Below are 15,462 nucleotides of genomic sequence, written 5' to 3'. Positions count from 1 at the left end.
GTCGGATGTTTGCCCGTAAATGGTACGAGCAACGTCCCAGCTCATGCCCAAATTTGGCGATTAAACAAAACCCCATCCCCTCCTAAGGCCCCTTGAAAGGCTGGGCGAGCCCTCTTAGCCTCGATATGGCACCACATGAGACACTATCAGTTTTGAAAAGATATCGGCTAATGTATCATTTGCTCAAAGTTATTGGTTCTCGAGAGGGTTACCTATTTAACTGATTTTCTAGCCCCAGGCGTGTTACTTCATAACACCTCGGAAAAAACGTTAAAAAGGGTACCCTCTCGAGTTATAATAAATCCGTTAAAATGGCCCGTTTTAATGGGGACCCCATATTTTATACGATTCCCAATTCATACCATTCTATTCTCAACTCAAAATTGCGAGCTCATGGCAATTCAGCCGCTTTATTATCCCTGTAAAAATAATAAACTCGCGATAATGTGTTTGTTGGTAATAGATTCATCGCAAATTGAATAGATTCCTCCATTGTCTCAGAGCGAGAGTTTAATCCGATTAATCTTAACATGCTCACTCGGGCAGCTTCCGTTGTTCCTGGAGATCGAGCTAGTCATAACATTTCACAATTAATGAGCTCGGAAAATATACTGAGCAGAGCTACTCCCCTTAGAATTTCGCGGTCGGGAAGGGCGTGGGCGATAAGGGCCATTTTTGAATTTTTGAAATTGGAAGGGAAAATTCTCGGCGGGAGATCAAGGCCACCGCTTCGGCGCCGTCTTTCATCTCTCGAGGAATACTTTTACGAAGAATTTCAAGCCCATTCCGGCTGCTCTCTTCTAAATATTGACCTCGTTCGACTCGCAAAGAAAATAATTTATGCATTCATACTCTGGGAACAGCCTCTTTTCGATGAATTTGTAAGAAATTTCGAGTTTTTTCGCAGTTGGTAAGAAGTTAAGCGGTGCGTAATTTTCCAATTTTTCGATCAGATACTATTTGTGCCCAACAATAGGCCCCATTTTGGGCCCTATCTTTTGAGCAACAGTTAATTGCCCCAGTTGCTTATTCCGGAACAATGTAATGTGTCATTACAGTTGAGTTGCGTTCACTCTGAATTTAACTGGGCAATCCCTTCTTTCAAAAGGAATACTTTCAAAAGAAGAACTGTCCAATTTTGAATTATTGAAGAGTGACGGTTGTTGAATGCCACGAGAACGACGCAGCGAATGCAGTAGCTGCCAGCTGTGAGCCACACGCCCAGGGCCATCTCGCAAATCGCATTGTTTACCAAAACAATACTACGTTTTTTCAACCGATATATTTTGGCCGACGAATTATCACAGACTACGATTTAATATATATTACATTCCGGAAAATCCGTTCCTCACATTTGAAAAGTAAAAACGAGTCACGAAAGAAAGAATAAGATTGAATCTTGGCCCACTTGAATTTTCTCGGTGGTACTTGGCCTCCTGTGCTCGGCGCACTCGTTTGATCGTGAGCATCTTTTTGGAAAAGATTAATCGCTTTTTCCGTCGGCCTCCCTTTGCCTTTTCACACAGATTTTCACGCGCTTCTGAGCCCAAGTGGAAAATCTTCTCTCAGAAAAAACACGACGGAATCTGAAGCTTGATAATTATCTGATCAAAATCCAAATCTTCCTGTAAAAGGCTCAAGTTACTATTTCCACTCTTCTACTTGGAATAAACTCAAATAGAACTTTATTCAGGAAACACAATATCACACAAATTAAGTTGCTCACTCGCCTAGATCTTGAACAAATGTATTTCATATTTATATATCGACGATAATATCGTTTAATTTTGAGAATAAAAGATATTGCCCAATGTGATTCAAAGCGTTCGATTTTGCGCGCCCGACCCTTATTGACCCAGGTGGCGCATGGTGGTGGTGCCTTGTGGTCGAGTTCTAGAAGTTAAAATAAATTTCTGAAATAATCGCACACGCAGAATGGCCGCCAACTCGAGTGGGGACATCTGAAAGCCATTTCCGATTAACGAGAACCCTTTTTCATATCAACACTTGTTCATTTCAAATAATCAAGCAGCCAAAAACCAACTTCCTAAAAATCCATCGCTTGTAATATAAGAACACTAAGGACGTAGCCCGCTCAGTTAACTGTGGCTCTTGGGTCTTTTGCCCGGATGGTTGCGTTTAAATAAAATCGAATAAAAGCTTCACGACGAATAAAATCGGATAAAGTGAACATAAACTCTTTCTTTACAAAAATGAATCCCATCTAAACGCACTTCACTGTACGCAGATCAAAAACGGCTTTGCCGAAGAAAATCAGGGACTTCAAGCCAATAACAGTTCAAACTTTGCTAATGATAAGGCAACTCTTAAAAATCGGAAAAAACAATAAAAGCCCCCATATTTTTTAAAGCGAATGAAAAATTTTTCGTAGAAAAAATACCAGTAACGGGAGTAAACACTTATCTCCCAAAAATCCGTTAGGGTTGATATTTTTCTTATCAGTGCCTGTAAAAAAAGGAGTGATGCAAGGATTTGGTGATCGCTGCTCTGGATTTTTGTTTTTGGTGTTTTGTTTATACAACTTCGACTTTTGTCTCGCTTGAGGTACCCGACGGACCCGTTTTTCCAATGCTCGGCATCCCTTTAGATCCTTAATTCGTGAGATTTTTGATATAAATACAAAATGGATAAAGAACCAACTGCCAATCCGGCTAACTATACCCGGATCAGCGGTGAGAAAAAGGCTCTTTATAAGTCCAAAGAAAATACGATTCTAAAAGTTCTACGGCTAAATATGAAGGCTCAGGATCTTTTCAGCAAAAATGCCATGTTCTTGATTGCGGAGTAGAATCCACGACTTACGAGTAGCTGTCAAAAGACGTTAATACAAGTCATAAACGTGTCAGACTTTCGATTCCGCCTTGCTTTTTACGATAAGGGGCCCATTTTTATTAGATGCGCTACCCGCCGTTGCTTCTAATTCCTTCCCGTCGTTCCTTTCGGTACCTCTGGCTTGATTACGAGCCGGAAAAATCATAACTCTCTCACCTGCTCTCATTAAAATCAAGTCAAGAGACTAGCAAATCTGTCAACTTATAAGTCCAATCAAATTCACGCCTTGCTAAATTCTTAAAAAACGATAATTTTTGAAAGCATAAAACAGGTTCTTGAAGCTCCTAAAAATTAAAAAAAATATTCTAATTGGAAAAAATAAGATTCTTTTGTCTGAAAATTAATGCTGATTTACTACCAGACGTACGATTACGTACCAGATTTATTAAAAATTGCATTCCAAATGAGTTGTCACGGAAAATCGAGCTTTTTCCTTTCCACGCTAAGGAGGAGTGAAATACGAACTTGAAATAACGCCATTTTTTCCGTAAAATCGAAATGACGTCGAAAAAATCACCAATTCGTCGCTGTCAGAAGAAGAGGTGCTACTTTTCTCAAAAGCAAAACACTAGAATGCCCACTTCTTTCTCATGATCTAAGAAAAAAAGGTCGAATTTCGCCGAGCGTATCATCGGAATTTACTCATTGACTTGTCGAATGCAAGTTTGCGGTTTTGATGAGCTCGAATCCTGGGCAGCCTGTGGTCGGATTTAGTATTTTTGGTATTTTGGTGTTGAATTCTCGCTTTGATATGTGAATATTCCTGGCGTCAACTTTTGGCTCTGGAAGGAAGGGGAAAGAATAAATGGATAGATTTGGTTTAGCATCGGTTGAAAGAGCCATTTCCGACGATTCTAGAGCTGCTATTGACGGAGGCCATAAAGAAGAAATGTTGAACTAAGGGGTCTATCGACTGCTAAATCACCGAATTGGCTGTTTTGTCGTACCCATTGAGTTTTTAAGACTCGATATAGAGATCGAGTCAATTTCTGCTATCCTGGGACTCTTTCCCGGGACTGTTTACTCCGAAATACCATAAAGCTTCTATTAAAACCTCCGCACTCATATTTTTTATTGAATACAAGAGTTATCGCCATCATATAACGCTTTACATAATAGAATAACATTCATCTATAGGATAACAAATTTTTCTAGCCCTCGACGCAGAGGGTCCTTTGCTCAAAACTTGTCATCGGTAATATCTCATCGGGAGGAGATTTAGCGGGTCTGCAAGCACGCGCCGATCCCTTCCATCTTTAAAAAATATTATTTCTTCTTGGTGCGTCAATTTGGAGCTCGTTTTGATTTGTGATCGGATTTTTGGGGCTCCGTGCTTCAAAGAGCTCCGCGCGCGCTTCTCGGCCCAGTCGAAACAAACTTCCAAATCGTGACGGATCCCCTTAACCAAACCTGCCGTACATTTGTGCAGGAAAAATTTGCCACCTTTACAGTCAATGAAACACAGAAGGTCTGCCCGATTATGTCTAAGAATCACTAGAAACCGATTGGTTTGGGTAAAATTGGGTATTGGAGGGGCCGCATGGGCCCCAAGTACAAAACTTGATACCGAGTGTCTGCCAACCGGCCCGTATCCTCTCCATTCTGTTAGTTAGACAATCGAAAATCGGACTCGGGGGAGCTCGCTTTCAAGTGATCAACCGACGCCTGGTGAAGGAGATCTTGTGAGAGAGGACAGGACCGGCAGACACACAGCTAACCTAGCGTGGGGGCTGCGCACTCGTACCAGACATGGATAAGTCACTTGGCTGATTAAATTGGGTGAAGAAAAATTTTGGTTCTAGATGTCCGAGAACATGTTTATGGTGATTGTCGTTCTGGAGAATGGTGTACTCCGCAGTAGGGAGTTGAAAAATTCATAAGCTACGTAGGAAACATATTGTCTAGTTACTTTGGATTAATGCTACCCGTGCTCATCCATCTGAAAATCTAACTTTTTGATTCTTGTGATTCGGATCTAGAATGCCTTTTTCAACGAAGGCGGTAAAAATAATCATTGTGTCAAAATTTACATTCACTTCGCCCCTCCCTGCGAAAATACCTGAAAGAATGCCGAAAGACAGATCTTATGGTTTTAGGAAAATAATCTTTTTCTATGGGCTCTTATGAAACCGTTTTAGTAAAATCGCCTTCTGTCGAAGGAGTCAGAAATTGTGAAGCACTCAATTGGTACGAGTTTATTTAAATTAGCAAGAATGTAACTTCTCTGACTTTTTCATTATTGTGACAAGTATGTCATTCTGTTGATCTTATGGTTCGCTGTGTCTATCTGTGCCTCTAGAAATATTGACCAGACTAGTTTGGATAAAGAGTGCCTTATCAAAGGCTTCAAAAATAGGAATATCTGTTAATTATCAAAATATGATAAGGGAATAGTGAGTTAACTTACAGAATAGAGTTCAGAGAGATCAAACAAAGGTTTGAATTCCTGTAATTATGGTTTGTTGCGTTTCGAGTAAACTGCCCTTTTCAGGGTGCAGAAATTGAAAACTTAATCAGATTGATCAGATTTTTTATTTTTATCACATGGCAAGGAAAACCCTCAAAAAATATTTAAATGAGGAAAAATAAATATGTTTTATAGTTTTTAAATGATCTTTACCAGCAGTTTCTTATCAAGAGACAAATGATGACGAGAAGGAGAAGATGTCTGTGGGAAGAAGAAAAAAGGGATTAACGAAGAAAATCATCATACTCTCAAAAGAATAATTGTGCGACAAGTTTTACTACAATCAGCTGATTAGCCGGATCATTAATTGCTTATCAGCAAAGAAGCACTCACAAGTCGGGCCACGCGGGACGTCGGACTCTCACCGACAGCCTCGATAACGGACTGTGGGAGCACCTGGATATCCGGTAAAATCACAAGCTCATCATTCTGATAGTTCAACATCACGAGAATTTTTCACTGATAAAATTTGTTAGCGAAAGAGGCATTTCAGAGCAAAATATTGGGAAAAAATGCGATAAGTGATGATGACTCGCCATTTTTTTAAATGCAGATCGAAATTCAAGGGATCATATCAATGATATCATTTCATTCAAATGATACAGATAAATTTGGCTCTGGTTCAACCGGAAATACAAGTTGCCGGAACATGGCTAGAAAATTCACACGTGACCTTTTTTCGCGGCCCGTTGTTCTGATAAGCTTACTCAATTTGCAAAAAGAGCTATGAATTGCGACGCCCAGGTGAGGAAGAACGGCGGTTTCCGCCGCGCCAACCGCAACGATTGGCGTCCGTAACCAGCTGGTTGATCCTTCTTCTTTCTTTTTCGCCGTCTCGCTCCGACGACATTTTTGAGCAAATCTGATATTCAGCGAAATGGCGCACGCAGTTTTGTTATTTCCTCTTGAGCGGAACAGAAATATGCTATCCGATACAGAGGCGGAAGTCGGAGAAGCAGTCGGATAAAACGGAAATGCTTCTGCTAGAGCGGAGAAATTATGCGCTCGGTTTCTAGCTGCATTTGTATGGATGAAAGAAAGGGACAAAGCGATTTTAATTGCATCAAAAAGTTCTAGAGAAGAAAAGGAAGACCATAATTTCTTGGCATACTAAATCATATCGGATTTAACAAACAAATAGCTGGTTAGTTGACGTAATACATTTCCTGAATTTATGTAGCCTCTTCTGATGAAGCAGGCCTATCCTAAAATAAATAAACGAAAATTATTGCCGTTTTTCGATATGCATTTCGGATCACTAAACAGGGCCGATTTTAGAAAGAGTAAACTTATCAAGCAGGCATAACGGTCAACGCCCATTACAGGGGCTGAAAGGCGATTTTGAGACGCCCCGCGGTGCGACCGCGTTTTTTGGCGCCAAATTCAAAATACCAACAGCGGCGCGACCCGTTCATGATCGAAATTTTCCCTTTGAGGGGCGTGCTAATCCATCATTAGACTCGCAGTAGGCGCGAATAGCTGTATACAGTATACATACTCTTCGTCTGTAAAAATCTGATTGCTAGTGAATTAATTTTGAAGAAATTTATATTCAGTGACGTCTGGCAGACATTTAGGAAATAACGGACTCAATCTCAAGGGTTTCTTATGTTATTTCTTATTCATTCATGGTCGGAAGAAAAGAAAAGGCGCAAATCGATTTTTTGCTTTGAACAAATTGCTTATTCAAAAGTGGATAGAACCCAATTGTACCAACCGGTATGCACACATAATATTAAAATTTTAATACAAAGCGGTTATCGTATCAAGTGGCCCTGGGGCGTGTGCCCAGCGCAACGCCCACTTGAAACGATTTTCTCGGCGATTTCCGACCAAGATGATGATAATTTATTGACGTACTTGAAAAAGATGCATATTTTAATACCTAAGCCTATGTGAATTCGAAGCCTTGTTGCAGTAAGTAAAGCTCTTTTGGCGGCGGTCCTATCTGAACCGTTCGGCACCTTACGAACCGAACGGTTGAACCTCCGAGGCGCTTCATCCCCTCGACTTTAGTAGCTTGATTAGATCTTCGGTAATCCTCTTTCACCACTTGGCCCCTTCCCACTGATAAAGATTCGCGCTACGGATCCTCACCCTCTTTCTTAATCCTCAAACGTTAATTCACACTTATTGATAGCTCGCTTCCAAAAACACAAACAGAAATTCTACAGTCAAATTCAAATGGAGGAAGTGTCAATTATCACCGGACGGGAGTCTCAAGAATGGGCGCGTCATCCTCTTGAGATCCGATAACTCACGTGACTGTTTGTTGTCCTCTTTGCTTATCGAAGCTGTGATCAGAGCGCGCCAGCATATCGCGCCGGGCAATCGGTTTGACCTACTCACTCAGCCAATTTTCTGCTTGACCGGTTGGTGACACTCGGCGGGATATCGACGCACAGGATCTCCCGCCGCGCTTGCTTTGCAGGCTCTTATCAGTCAAATATTTTGGAGATGTTCCTTCAAACAATTGAGCACTGGGAATCCCGATTCGTGACAGAATTGATATTGCCAATATCATATTGGTTCGAGTTTGAAAAATAAAATTCTTATGTCTAGCATCGTTCAGTGCTATTTTTGTGCAATGCCATCCTGCGGATAACTCTGTCGCCGACGGGATTAGTCTGAGCAATGCGTTTGAGGAGAGTACGATACATTCTCAATTTGAATCAAGAGTGCGCATCTTTCCTTACGACTTATCAAGTGTAGCTCAATATCTTGAAACATCTGCGCAGAAAAGCTCAGAAAGAAACTTTGATCCGTTTCTTTGTCAATTTCCGGACGACTACCGAATGGGACCGTAACTGCGGCGATAAAATCGTAATAATCGGCAGGGGCGTTTGATTTTTCACCGTAATGGGACCATAAACAAGTCCACCGTGGCGAAAAACAAGGTCGCACCCGTCTCAGCTCAATAAACTGCTCCAAAGCATGGTTTAGAAGTAAAACGGAAAGTGCAAATTTAGTATACCGACTTGTTTAATAGTTTCATCTAATACGAGGTCTGTCTTCCTTGATTTCAGCTTTCGGTAAATAATTATGATTTAGGAAAAAAAAGCTAATTTGGCGAAAAAATCTTCGTTGATTTCATTTCGATCTCAGTTTAAAAATCATTTTACTCTCACCTTCGTTAAAATAAATCAAGGCTGCCACTCATAAGTTCCGAATTCCCAATTGGCAATAAATATATGTGTTTTCGGCACTTTTCTTTGCGCGCTTGGAAGTGCCAAGAGTTCTTCACTGCTCAGCTGGCCTGATCAAAGAGGCTCGCCGCACCTAGCACTTCTCTCTATTTTCTCCTTCTCTCTGTTTCGCGCAGTGATGATGTAGTAGTATCTCTCACTTTCTGTTACAAAGAAGAAAGTCCTGTCATAGCGCTCAGCGAGCCAGGTCAGGTCAGGTGATCGCCTCTCCAGGAAGATGATCTCACTTCAGATCAGACCAAGGTCAAACACGACACCCCTGCCTAACGATCTTGAACGGGCTCTTATTACCTCCCGATATTGAAGCAAACTAATTTTTTTTCTTGAAAGAAGAGAATGCTGAGAGAAAGTTACAGGAGAATTTTTACAGCCGATTATTATGAAGATAACAATGTTATCAGAACACATTAGTACAAAATATCTAAGAAGAAAAAAATGAGATTTTATTTGGTACTTTGAAGCGATGAAATATGTACAGATAAATAACAGTTGTTTCATGTTCTTATCTAATAAGAAGGCCGATCCTCATCTTTTGGCTGCGAGCTTTTTCTAAATGAGAAAAAATGAGAATAATTTTATTAATTGAACGAGTTTCGTTACCTTGGTCGACCCGGGCGACCAGAAACAGAGACACCGATAGTCGTTGTTGTCTCCGACTTCACCTCAGAAATCATCGAAGGCGCGGTTGTCGCTGAAACTAGCTTTGAAAATGTTGTGTTTTCTGGAATATTGTACCTTGAGAATCTTTTGATTCAGTGGAGATAGTTTTAACAGGCTTGTGTTCTTGTTCTTCAGTTTTTTCTATTCCGGAATCGTTCTTGTTGGAGATTGTGTTTGCTGGAGCAGGAGGGACTTTGATTATGTCTGTACTTTTCGCGTTTTTCTTAGATAAAATTGAATTCTTAAAAGTTAGATAGAACGAACTTGTTATGAACTTTTTTGGACTGTACTATGAAATACCTGTTTGGCTTCTTCTTCTTTCTTTTGGAGAGTTTCTGGAGGAGTGATGGGAATGAAATCAGGTTCCTTTTTCAAATCATCCAAGTAATTTGGTCTTGCAGCTGGAGCTTTCTTTTCTTCTGGCTGGATCTTTAATATAGAAAACGGTAACCAACGCGTTCGAAAATTAATCACGCGCGAAATGACGAACTCTTTCTTTTATGTCTTAGTTCGTCACGAATTATTTTAAATATAGCATAAATACTATTGAACGGGTGATATTTACCTTTTGAAGATCTTGCTTCATCTTTTGCCGGCGTTGGTGCATAATTGGAACGACGATGGCGACGAGAATCATCAAAACCACAACTGGAACGGCCATCTTGGCCATTTGACCATCCTTTGATCCCGAAAGAAGTACGCTATCGAGTCCACGTGATCCATAATCATCGTAAGCACGACCTCGGTTAAAGGTGTTGACGGGCTGGACTCGTTCGTTGGAAGTTTCAGAAATCCAGCCTAAAACGTACAAGTCAACAATCTTGAACTTTTGTGATTGTGAAAAAATTATTTCGGTCACTGAAGTAAAACAATTTATCTTGAAGAAAACACACTCTGTCAGTTGTCAATTCTTCCGAAAACTAGCAGATCGACCAACGAGGCTTCTCTGTTTTAATAGACAGTATCACTCTGTTATTTCAAATTGATAATCCCCCGCAGTGCCACATTGACTGATAAGGCCTGCGTAAGTTGTAAGCGTTTGTCAAAATTTTAGATTTTCGCAATCTACCGATCTATATATTTTTACAATGAATATCAAAGATATCGCTCTCTAAAACGCTCCCGAATCCGTTGATCTACCCGATTACTAGGGAGCTCTTTAATCTCTTGACAAATCTAAGCCCTCGTACTCTGAACTTACGGTTAGCATTCTTCGCGTCATACATTCTTCTGAATTCACTTGGGTCGTTTTCAACCTCGTACATGGCATCTTGCGACTTTTGTAACTGCCTATTTCGCTCCAAGTTCGGATCTGTTTGGGAGTTTGCATCTGGCCGATTTAGGCCGGATTTAAGCGAGTCGGGCAAGCCGCGACCACCCCGGATTGGTGGACCGGCAGGTTTTGAAACAGTTTTGTAGCCTAGCTTCGCACGTGCACCGTTCTAGAGAGAAACAGTAAGAGTCCAATTATTAGCCGGATAAAAAGATAAGGGTGTAGCTGCCGAAAATTGCGAGAGGCCGGATGCTCGCGCAGAGGGTATTTATTTTATTCGCTTCTAAACGAGAGAGAGATGATGGAAGAGCGGATTAGTACCGCGGATGAACTCAAATATTATGAAACAGAAATGGTACGAATCCACTAACCATGATCGATTTTGAATATAATAAAAAAGAGTCAGTAAACTTACAGCTGGAATTACAGCTTCGATGTTGATGTAAATATCAACTGTAACATCTTTTGAGACAAAGGCGGGCATGTGTTTCTTCCCGCAAAATGGGCCAGCCATTCCGCCCTTTTCTTGTACATAAATTCCATTGTCTCCGTTGCACGGGATTTCGATGATATCTGGGATCAGCTTGATGTAGTCGCCGAAATTACACGTTATCCTGAAATGAACATTTTTCAGAAGGCTCAGAGCTAAAACTTCAAACTTAAGGGGGAGGTCGACGAGAATCGGGATTTTTTCAACCAAATTTCCGGAAAAACTAGCTTTGAATGAAAAATTCTGATTAGTCAGGTGAGTAGAAAAGGGTTTGAAAAATACAGCGGCGAAAACTAGAAAAAATTTTGTCCAGAAAAAATGGGCGTAATCGTGTCTCAAAGTTGACCCCAAATCGCAATTTTGGCAATTTTGCGATTTTTTCGCTATTTTTTTTATGCCACATTTGGTAATGAAGTGCACGAAATTCCTGCAAAAACTCGTGAAACTCGTTGCCGCTGTCTTCTAAATACCCTTCTGTTCTCACCTGATAAGTCAAAATATGTTTACAGAATCGGGTTTTTCGGGAAAATTGGTTTAAAAATTCCGATTCTCGTCGACCCGCCCCTTAAAAGTTTCGATCGTAAAATCGTCTTTTGAAAGTCGAAAATCAAAAAAAAAATAGGACTCCCGGTAATGCGTTTCTTATCACATCCTTGAGGTCATTTTGATAAGTCTTCAAAAAAGACGCTTAGGGATTCTACTCTCGGTGAACGGGTGAAAAAAGAGCACTTCCGCGGGGCGGAGACACTTGTCAGAGCAAAAGGGATTCTGAGCGACGCGGAAAAGTCATTACTAACGCGCCACTTAAAATTTTTAAAGAAGGAAAAACAAACGTGTCGAACTTGTATTTAAAAGTTTAACCAGAGTTTAGGACAGTGGCAACAAATGATTACTCGTAACATCAGCTATTAAATAGGTCTTGATTTTTTTGGATAAGACTCTCCTTAGAGAGCAGAGCAAAGATTACTAAAAGACTTTTACTTTCAGAACATAATTGCATTAAAACTTACTGAAACAACTTTAGAAAAATGCCTAAACGTTCTGATCATAAAAAAATAATGGTTTTTGAGCGATTGAAAGAACGACTTCCCTTGAGAAGTATCAAAGATTAGAGTTTATAACGTTTCAGAAAAACCTCGAGCGTTATCATTTTCCGTTAAAGAAAATGAATCTATTCGAAGACCCAGGCTAATGGCGAATTAGCTGTTTTAAGGTTTCTGAGATTGTCCTCTCGTAAAAGTTTGTCGGAGGATTCAAAAATTAAAAAAGATGATTCTAAAATTAGATGATATTAAGTTGCGAAAAACTGGTGAGTTCAAACTTGCAGAGAAGAGAAAGAAGATGAAAATTTGGCGCTTATGATGTCTTCATAAGGTGTTCTAAAGTTCTAGAGTGTTTATTCAAATGTGCCCCGTTTCAATGGGACCAAAAAAGGTTATGATAATTTATATTATCTACGAATAAATCATTGGCAAAAATACCCTCCCCTCGATTAAAATTTGATAAACAAGGCTAAAGATACGACTTTCTGGTGCCTTATCGCACATTCTAGAGGCCTGTTCAAAATTTTTTATGTTAAACTTTTGATTGATCAATCTTTAAGAATGTAAAAAGATGCGGATATTGGAGAAAATTTAGAAGCAAGAAAAGATTCTGGAAATCCTCACGTCAACTTGAACCTGTTGGACAGATTGGCGGACAATAATTATGCAAATGGAATTTGAAAATGAATTTTCCAGAACGAATTTTGCAAATATTATCAACTTTTGAAGGAAAAGGCCTTTTAAAACAGTTGTGTTTTGTGTTTGATAATGTGGGAATTTTGTAAATTGTCAGTCAACAGGGTCAAGCCGCCAAGCCGGAACACGTGTTTTTCAGCTTGTTAAAAATGTCTGTAGTAAATATAATCTGATGACAAAATAACTCAGAGTCCATGAATTGAAACTTTCTGTTAAATTTCGATCATTTTGTTTACTTAGAGGCCAGTTAAGGTTAAGGGTCACGTTCAGGGTAAGGGTTATGGATGCCAATGTAATGACCGACAATTTGGGGCTTTGAGGCTAATATAATAATAAGTGATGAAGAAATTAAATTTCAAAAGGTTTCACTCTCGAGTTTTGACTCAAGCATAAAGCTTTATTGACAAATTATTGGTAAAGTATATTAATCCGTACGTACGTATATTTGCACTGGACAACTCTTGCAGTTCGCCTTGGGAAAAAGGGAGTCACAACAAACTCCAAGCTCGATTTTGCCGAATCAGACCCTTTTGAGCAGTCCATAAAAGCGCCAACATTATTGAGAATCGCAGCGAACCAAAATATCTTCATTTTTTTCTTTAATTTTTTTCTTTATCAAAAGTCTCTTTGAAGTTGTTTCTTCAAATTATTTCTTCTTTATTCTCTTTTAGTTTTTTTGCCGGAGAAAAGAAAGAATTGCATTTAGGGTCGATTTAGCTATGCATAGGTTATGTAGGACAGAAATGCGCGTGCGGGGCAAAAACGCGTGGCTCGCTCCGCGTGGTGGTGCTAGAACTCGACTCGCGGAGTTGTGCATGATATCTCAGCGGCGCTCGTTTTCGGCCTACGTTTGTGCAAAGTGGGCGAATCGCATTCAGATCCGCTCAACGGTTTACAGAGGAAGCGACCTTAAATAAAGGCCTATTATTTTTAAAGCAATTTGTGAAGCAAATTTGTCAAAAAAAAAACAATTTCTTTCAAAGAAAATTGCTTCTCAGAACATCAACCCCTGTATTTCGATAACTTCAAACCTTAAATAAATCCCTCTTGTTTTAATAGCTTATTAGATTAGGTCTCGAAGGCCGTCTTTAATCCGTGCTATATTCAATAACATAAATTTTGTCGAAGCTTTTAGAAAACTTTAGGGAACGAAATGTTATAACATTTTTCACTGTTGTCGGGGTAAATAGATTTGAGCACGTTTCGGGCAACAGCATGTTGAAATTGAATACGATAAGCCGATAAAACGTAGAAGCAGGCAGCTTACAACTGAAACAGTATTTTTTTCTTGAAAATCTTGTTGAAATTGTCGAACGTACATTTAAAAAGATACATCTGCCTCAAATGATCTAGACGTAATTATATCCTTGCTGCACGTTGATAGGCGATCGACCGAAGTTAGAGTGGCGTTACTTAGATAACACAAGTGCCAAGCTCCAAACTGGGCATCTATGACGAGAGAGATTTCTACTGTAGTGATTGGTTTGCATTGCTATCATTTTTTTAGTAGAGAGTGGTGAATTTATTTTTTTGTGGGATAGGTTCGCACGTGGTATGTTCAGAGCATTTGTCTGAAGTTCCAAGCTCTTGGAAAAGATTTTCGCATACTTTTGGTCCGATTCCCAGTTTTGACTTGACGCTTTTAGGGGTTAATTCAATGATTAAAAATATTTTTTATGAAAAGGGAATTATCAAAACCCGTGGCAGTGTTTTGTACTATCAGTTTGTTGTGAACACTCAAAGCAATCATCATGTTCATTTGTGCAGGCTTCTAACGTTCCACTGCCGAGGATATCCGAGCAGTCACCTATAAGAAACTCCGTAAAAATTTCTTAGAAAAGTGAGTGCCTCGCTCGCAGAAAATCTGGCAATCCCGTAAAGATGGATAAGAAGAGATCGTCGTAGTAGTTGATGACGTATAAATTGGCTTTGCTTCGGTACTTGTTAACAATGGCTCTAGTGAAGTTATTTTTTGGTTATTCGTTGTTTGTTCAGGTATTGGTTCTGTTGATAAATCGAAGGTTGTAGGAATAATTGAAGATGAGGAGCCTGTTGTGCTTGGTTCTTCTGTATTGATTTTAGTAGTTGCTTCGGTTTCAAATTCATTTGTCTCTGTTTTTGCCGCGTTGCCTGAAACAGCGATGATAAATCAAATCTTTGCAAGAATTACTACTAGTTGAGCTTGAAATCGTCAGTGCTACTGATGATTCGGCTTGAAGTACGGTTGACAGTGTACTTGAAACAGTATCTGATGCTAAGGTTTTGGTTAGTATCCGAATGTTTTTGTGAATATAATCATTACTGGTTGAGCTCGATATGGACGTCGTCTTCCTATTTTCCTGGTAGACACTATCGATTCCAAAAATAGCAACCGCTACAAGTCCACAAATAACAGATATTCCTAGAACCCCTGTCAGAATAGTTGCAATTCTTCGTTTAGCTCTCATGCTCGAAAATATACAAAAGTGCTTTTAGTACATTGAGGAAGTAATGGAGATGAATTTTATTTGAGAAAGTGTCAAAATTCGTTTGCTAACGCTTCCGCGATTCAAATAAGTATCAGTTAAGGGACGAGAGACAAACACGAAATCGAGTCGTGATTTATTTTTCAGAAATTTAATTAATTTCCACAGGTCTCAACTTCACAAGAACCAAGAATTTCCAAACACTCTTTTGGCCCTAGAGTTTCATCGTCGACGACTTCGAGTGATTTCACACTTTTGCGGATATAAATTACTCAGTTATCTTAGATTAGTTATAAGATATTATTAAAT

General features: G+C 39.6%; 2 protein-coding genes and 1 long non-coding RNA gene across 3 annotated transcripts in view; all 3 read right to left on the bottom strand.

Annotated features, from left to right (window-relative positions):
• Positions 1-4,476, bottom strand: part of LOC145702905 (DNA replication factor Cdt1-like) — a 33,946-nt gene extending 29,470 nt beyond the window's left edge. Inside the window, exon 1 of the mRNA XM_081780201.1 lies at positions 4,463-4,476. The gene's annotated coding sequence lies outside the window, so the exon portion shown is untranslated. The remainder of the gene's footprint in view (positions 1-4,462) is intronic.
• Positions 4,477-8,948: 4,472 nt separating this feature from the next.
• On the bottom strand, positions 8,949-13,415 carry LOC145703643 (uncharacterized). Its single transcript, XM_081781028.1, has 8 exons — positions 13,128-13,415; positions 10,875-11,073; positions 10,388-10,628; positions 9,752-9,984; positions 9,487-9,615; positions 9,262-9,409; positions 9,127-9,217; positions 8,949-9,075 (listed from the first exon to the last, which is right to left on the bottom strand). The coding sequence occupies exons 1-8, from the start codon at positions 13,277-13,279 to the stop codon at positions 9,033-9,035; spliced, it is 1,236 nt and encodes a 411-aa protein (XP_081637154.1). The 5' UTR covers positions 13,280-13,415; the 3' UTR covers positions 8,949-9,032.
• Positions 13,416-14,558: 1,143 nt separating this feature from the next.
• LOC145705174 (uncharacterized) lies at positions 14,559-15,123 on the bottom strand. Its single transcript, XR_014134559.1, has 3 exons — positions 14,991-15,123; positions 14,862-14,942; positions 14,559-14,818 (listed from the first exon to the last, which is right to left on the bottom strand). It is a non-coding gene; the product is annotated as an uncharacterized LOC145705174 (long non-coding RNA).
• Between the last annotated feature and the right edge of the window lie 339 nt (positions 15,124-15,462).

Source organism: Oikopleura dioica, chromosome PAR (genome assembly GCF_907165135.1).
Source record: "Oikopleura dioica chromosome PAR, OKI2018_I68_1.0, whole genome shotgun sequence".
Taxonomy (NCBI): domain Eukaryota; kingdom Metazoa; phylum Chordata; class Appendicularia; order Copelata; family Oikopleuridae; genus Oikopleura; species Oikopleura dioica.
This window is presented reverse-complemented; position numbering and strand designations above follow the sequence as displayed.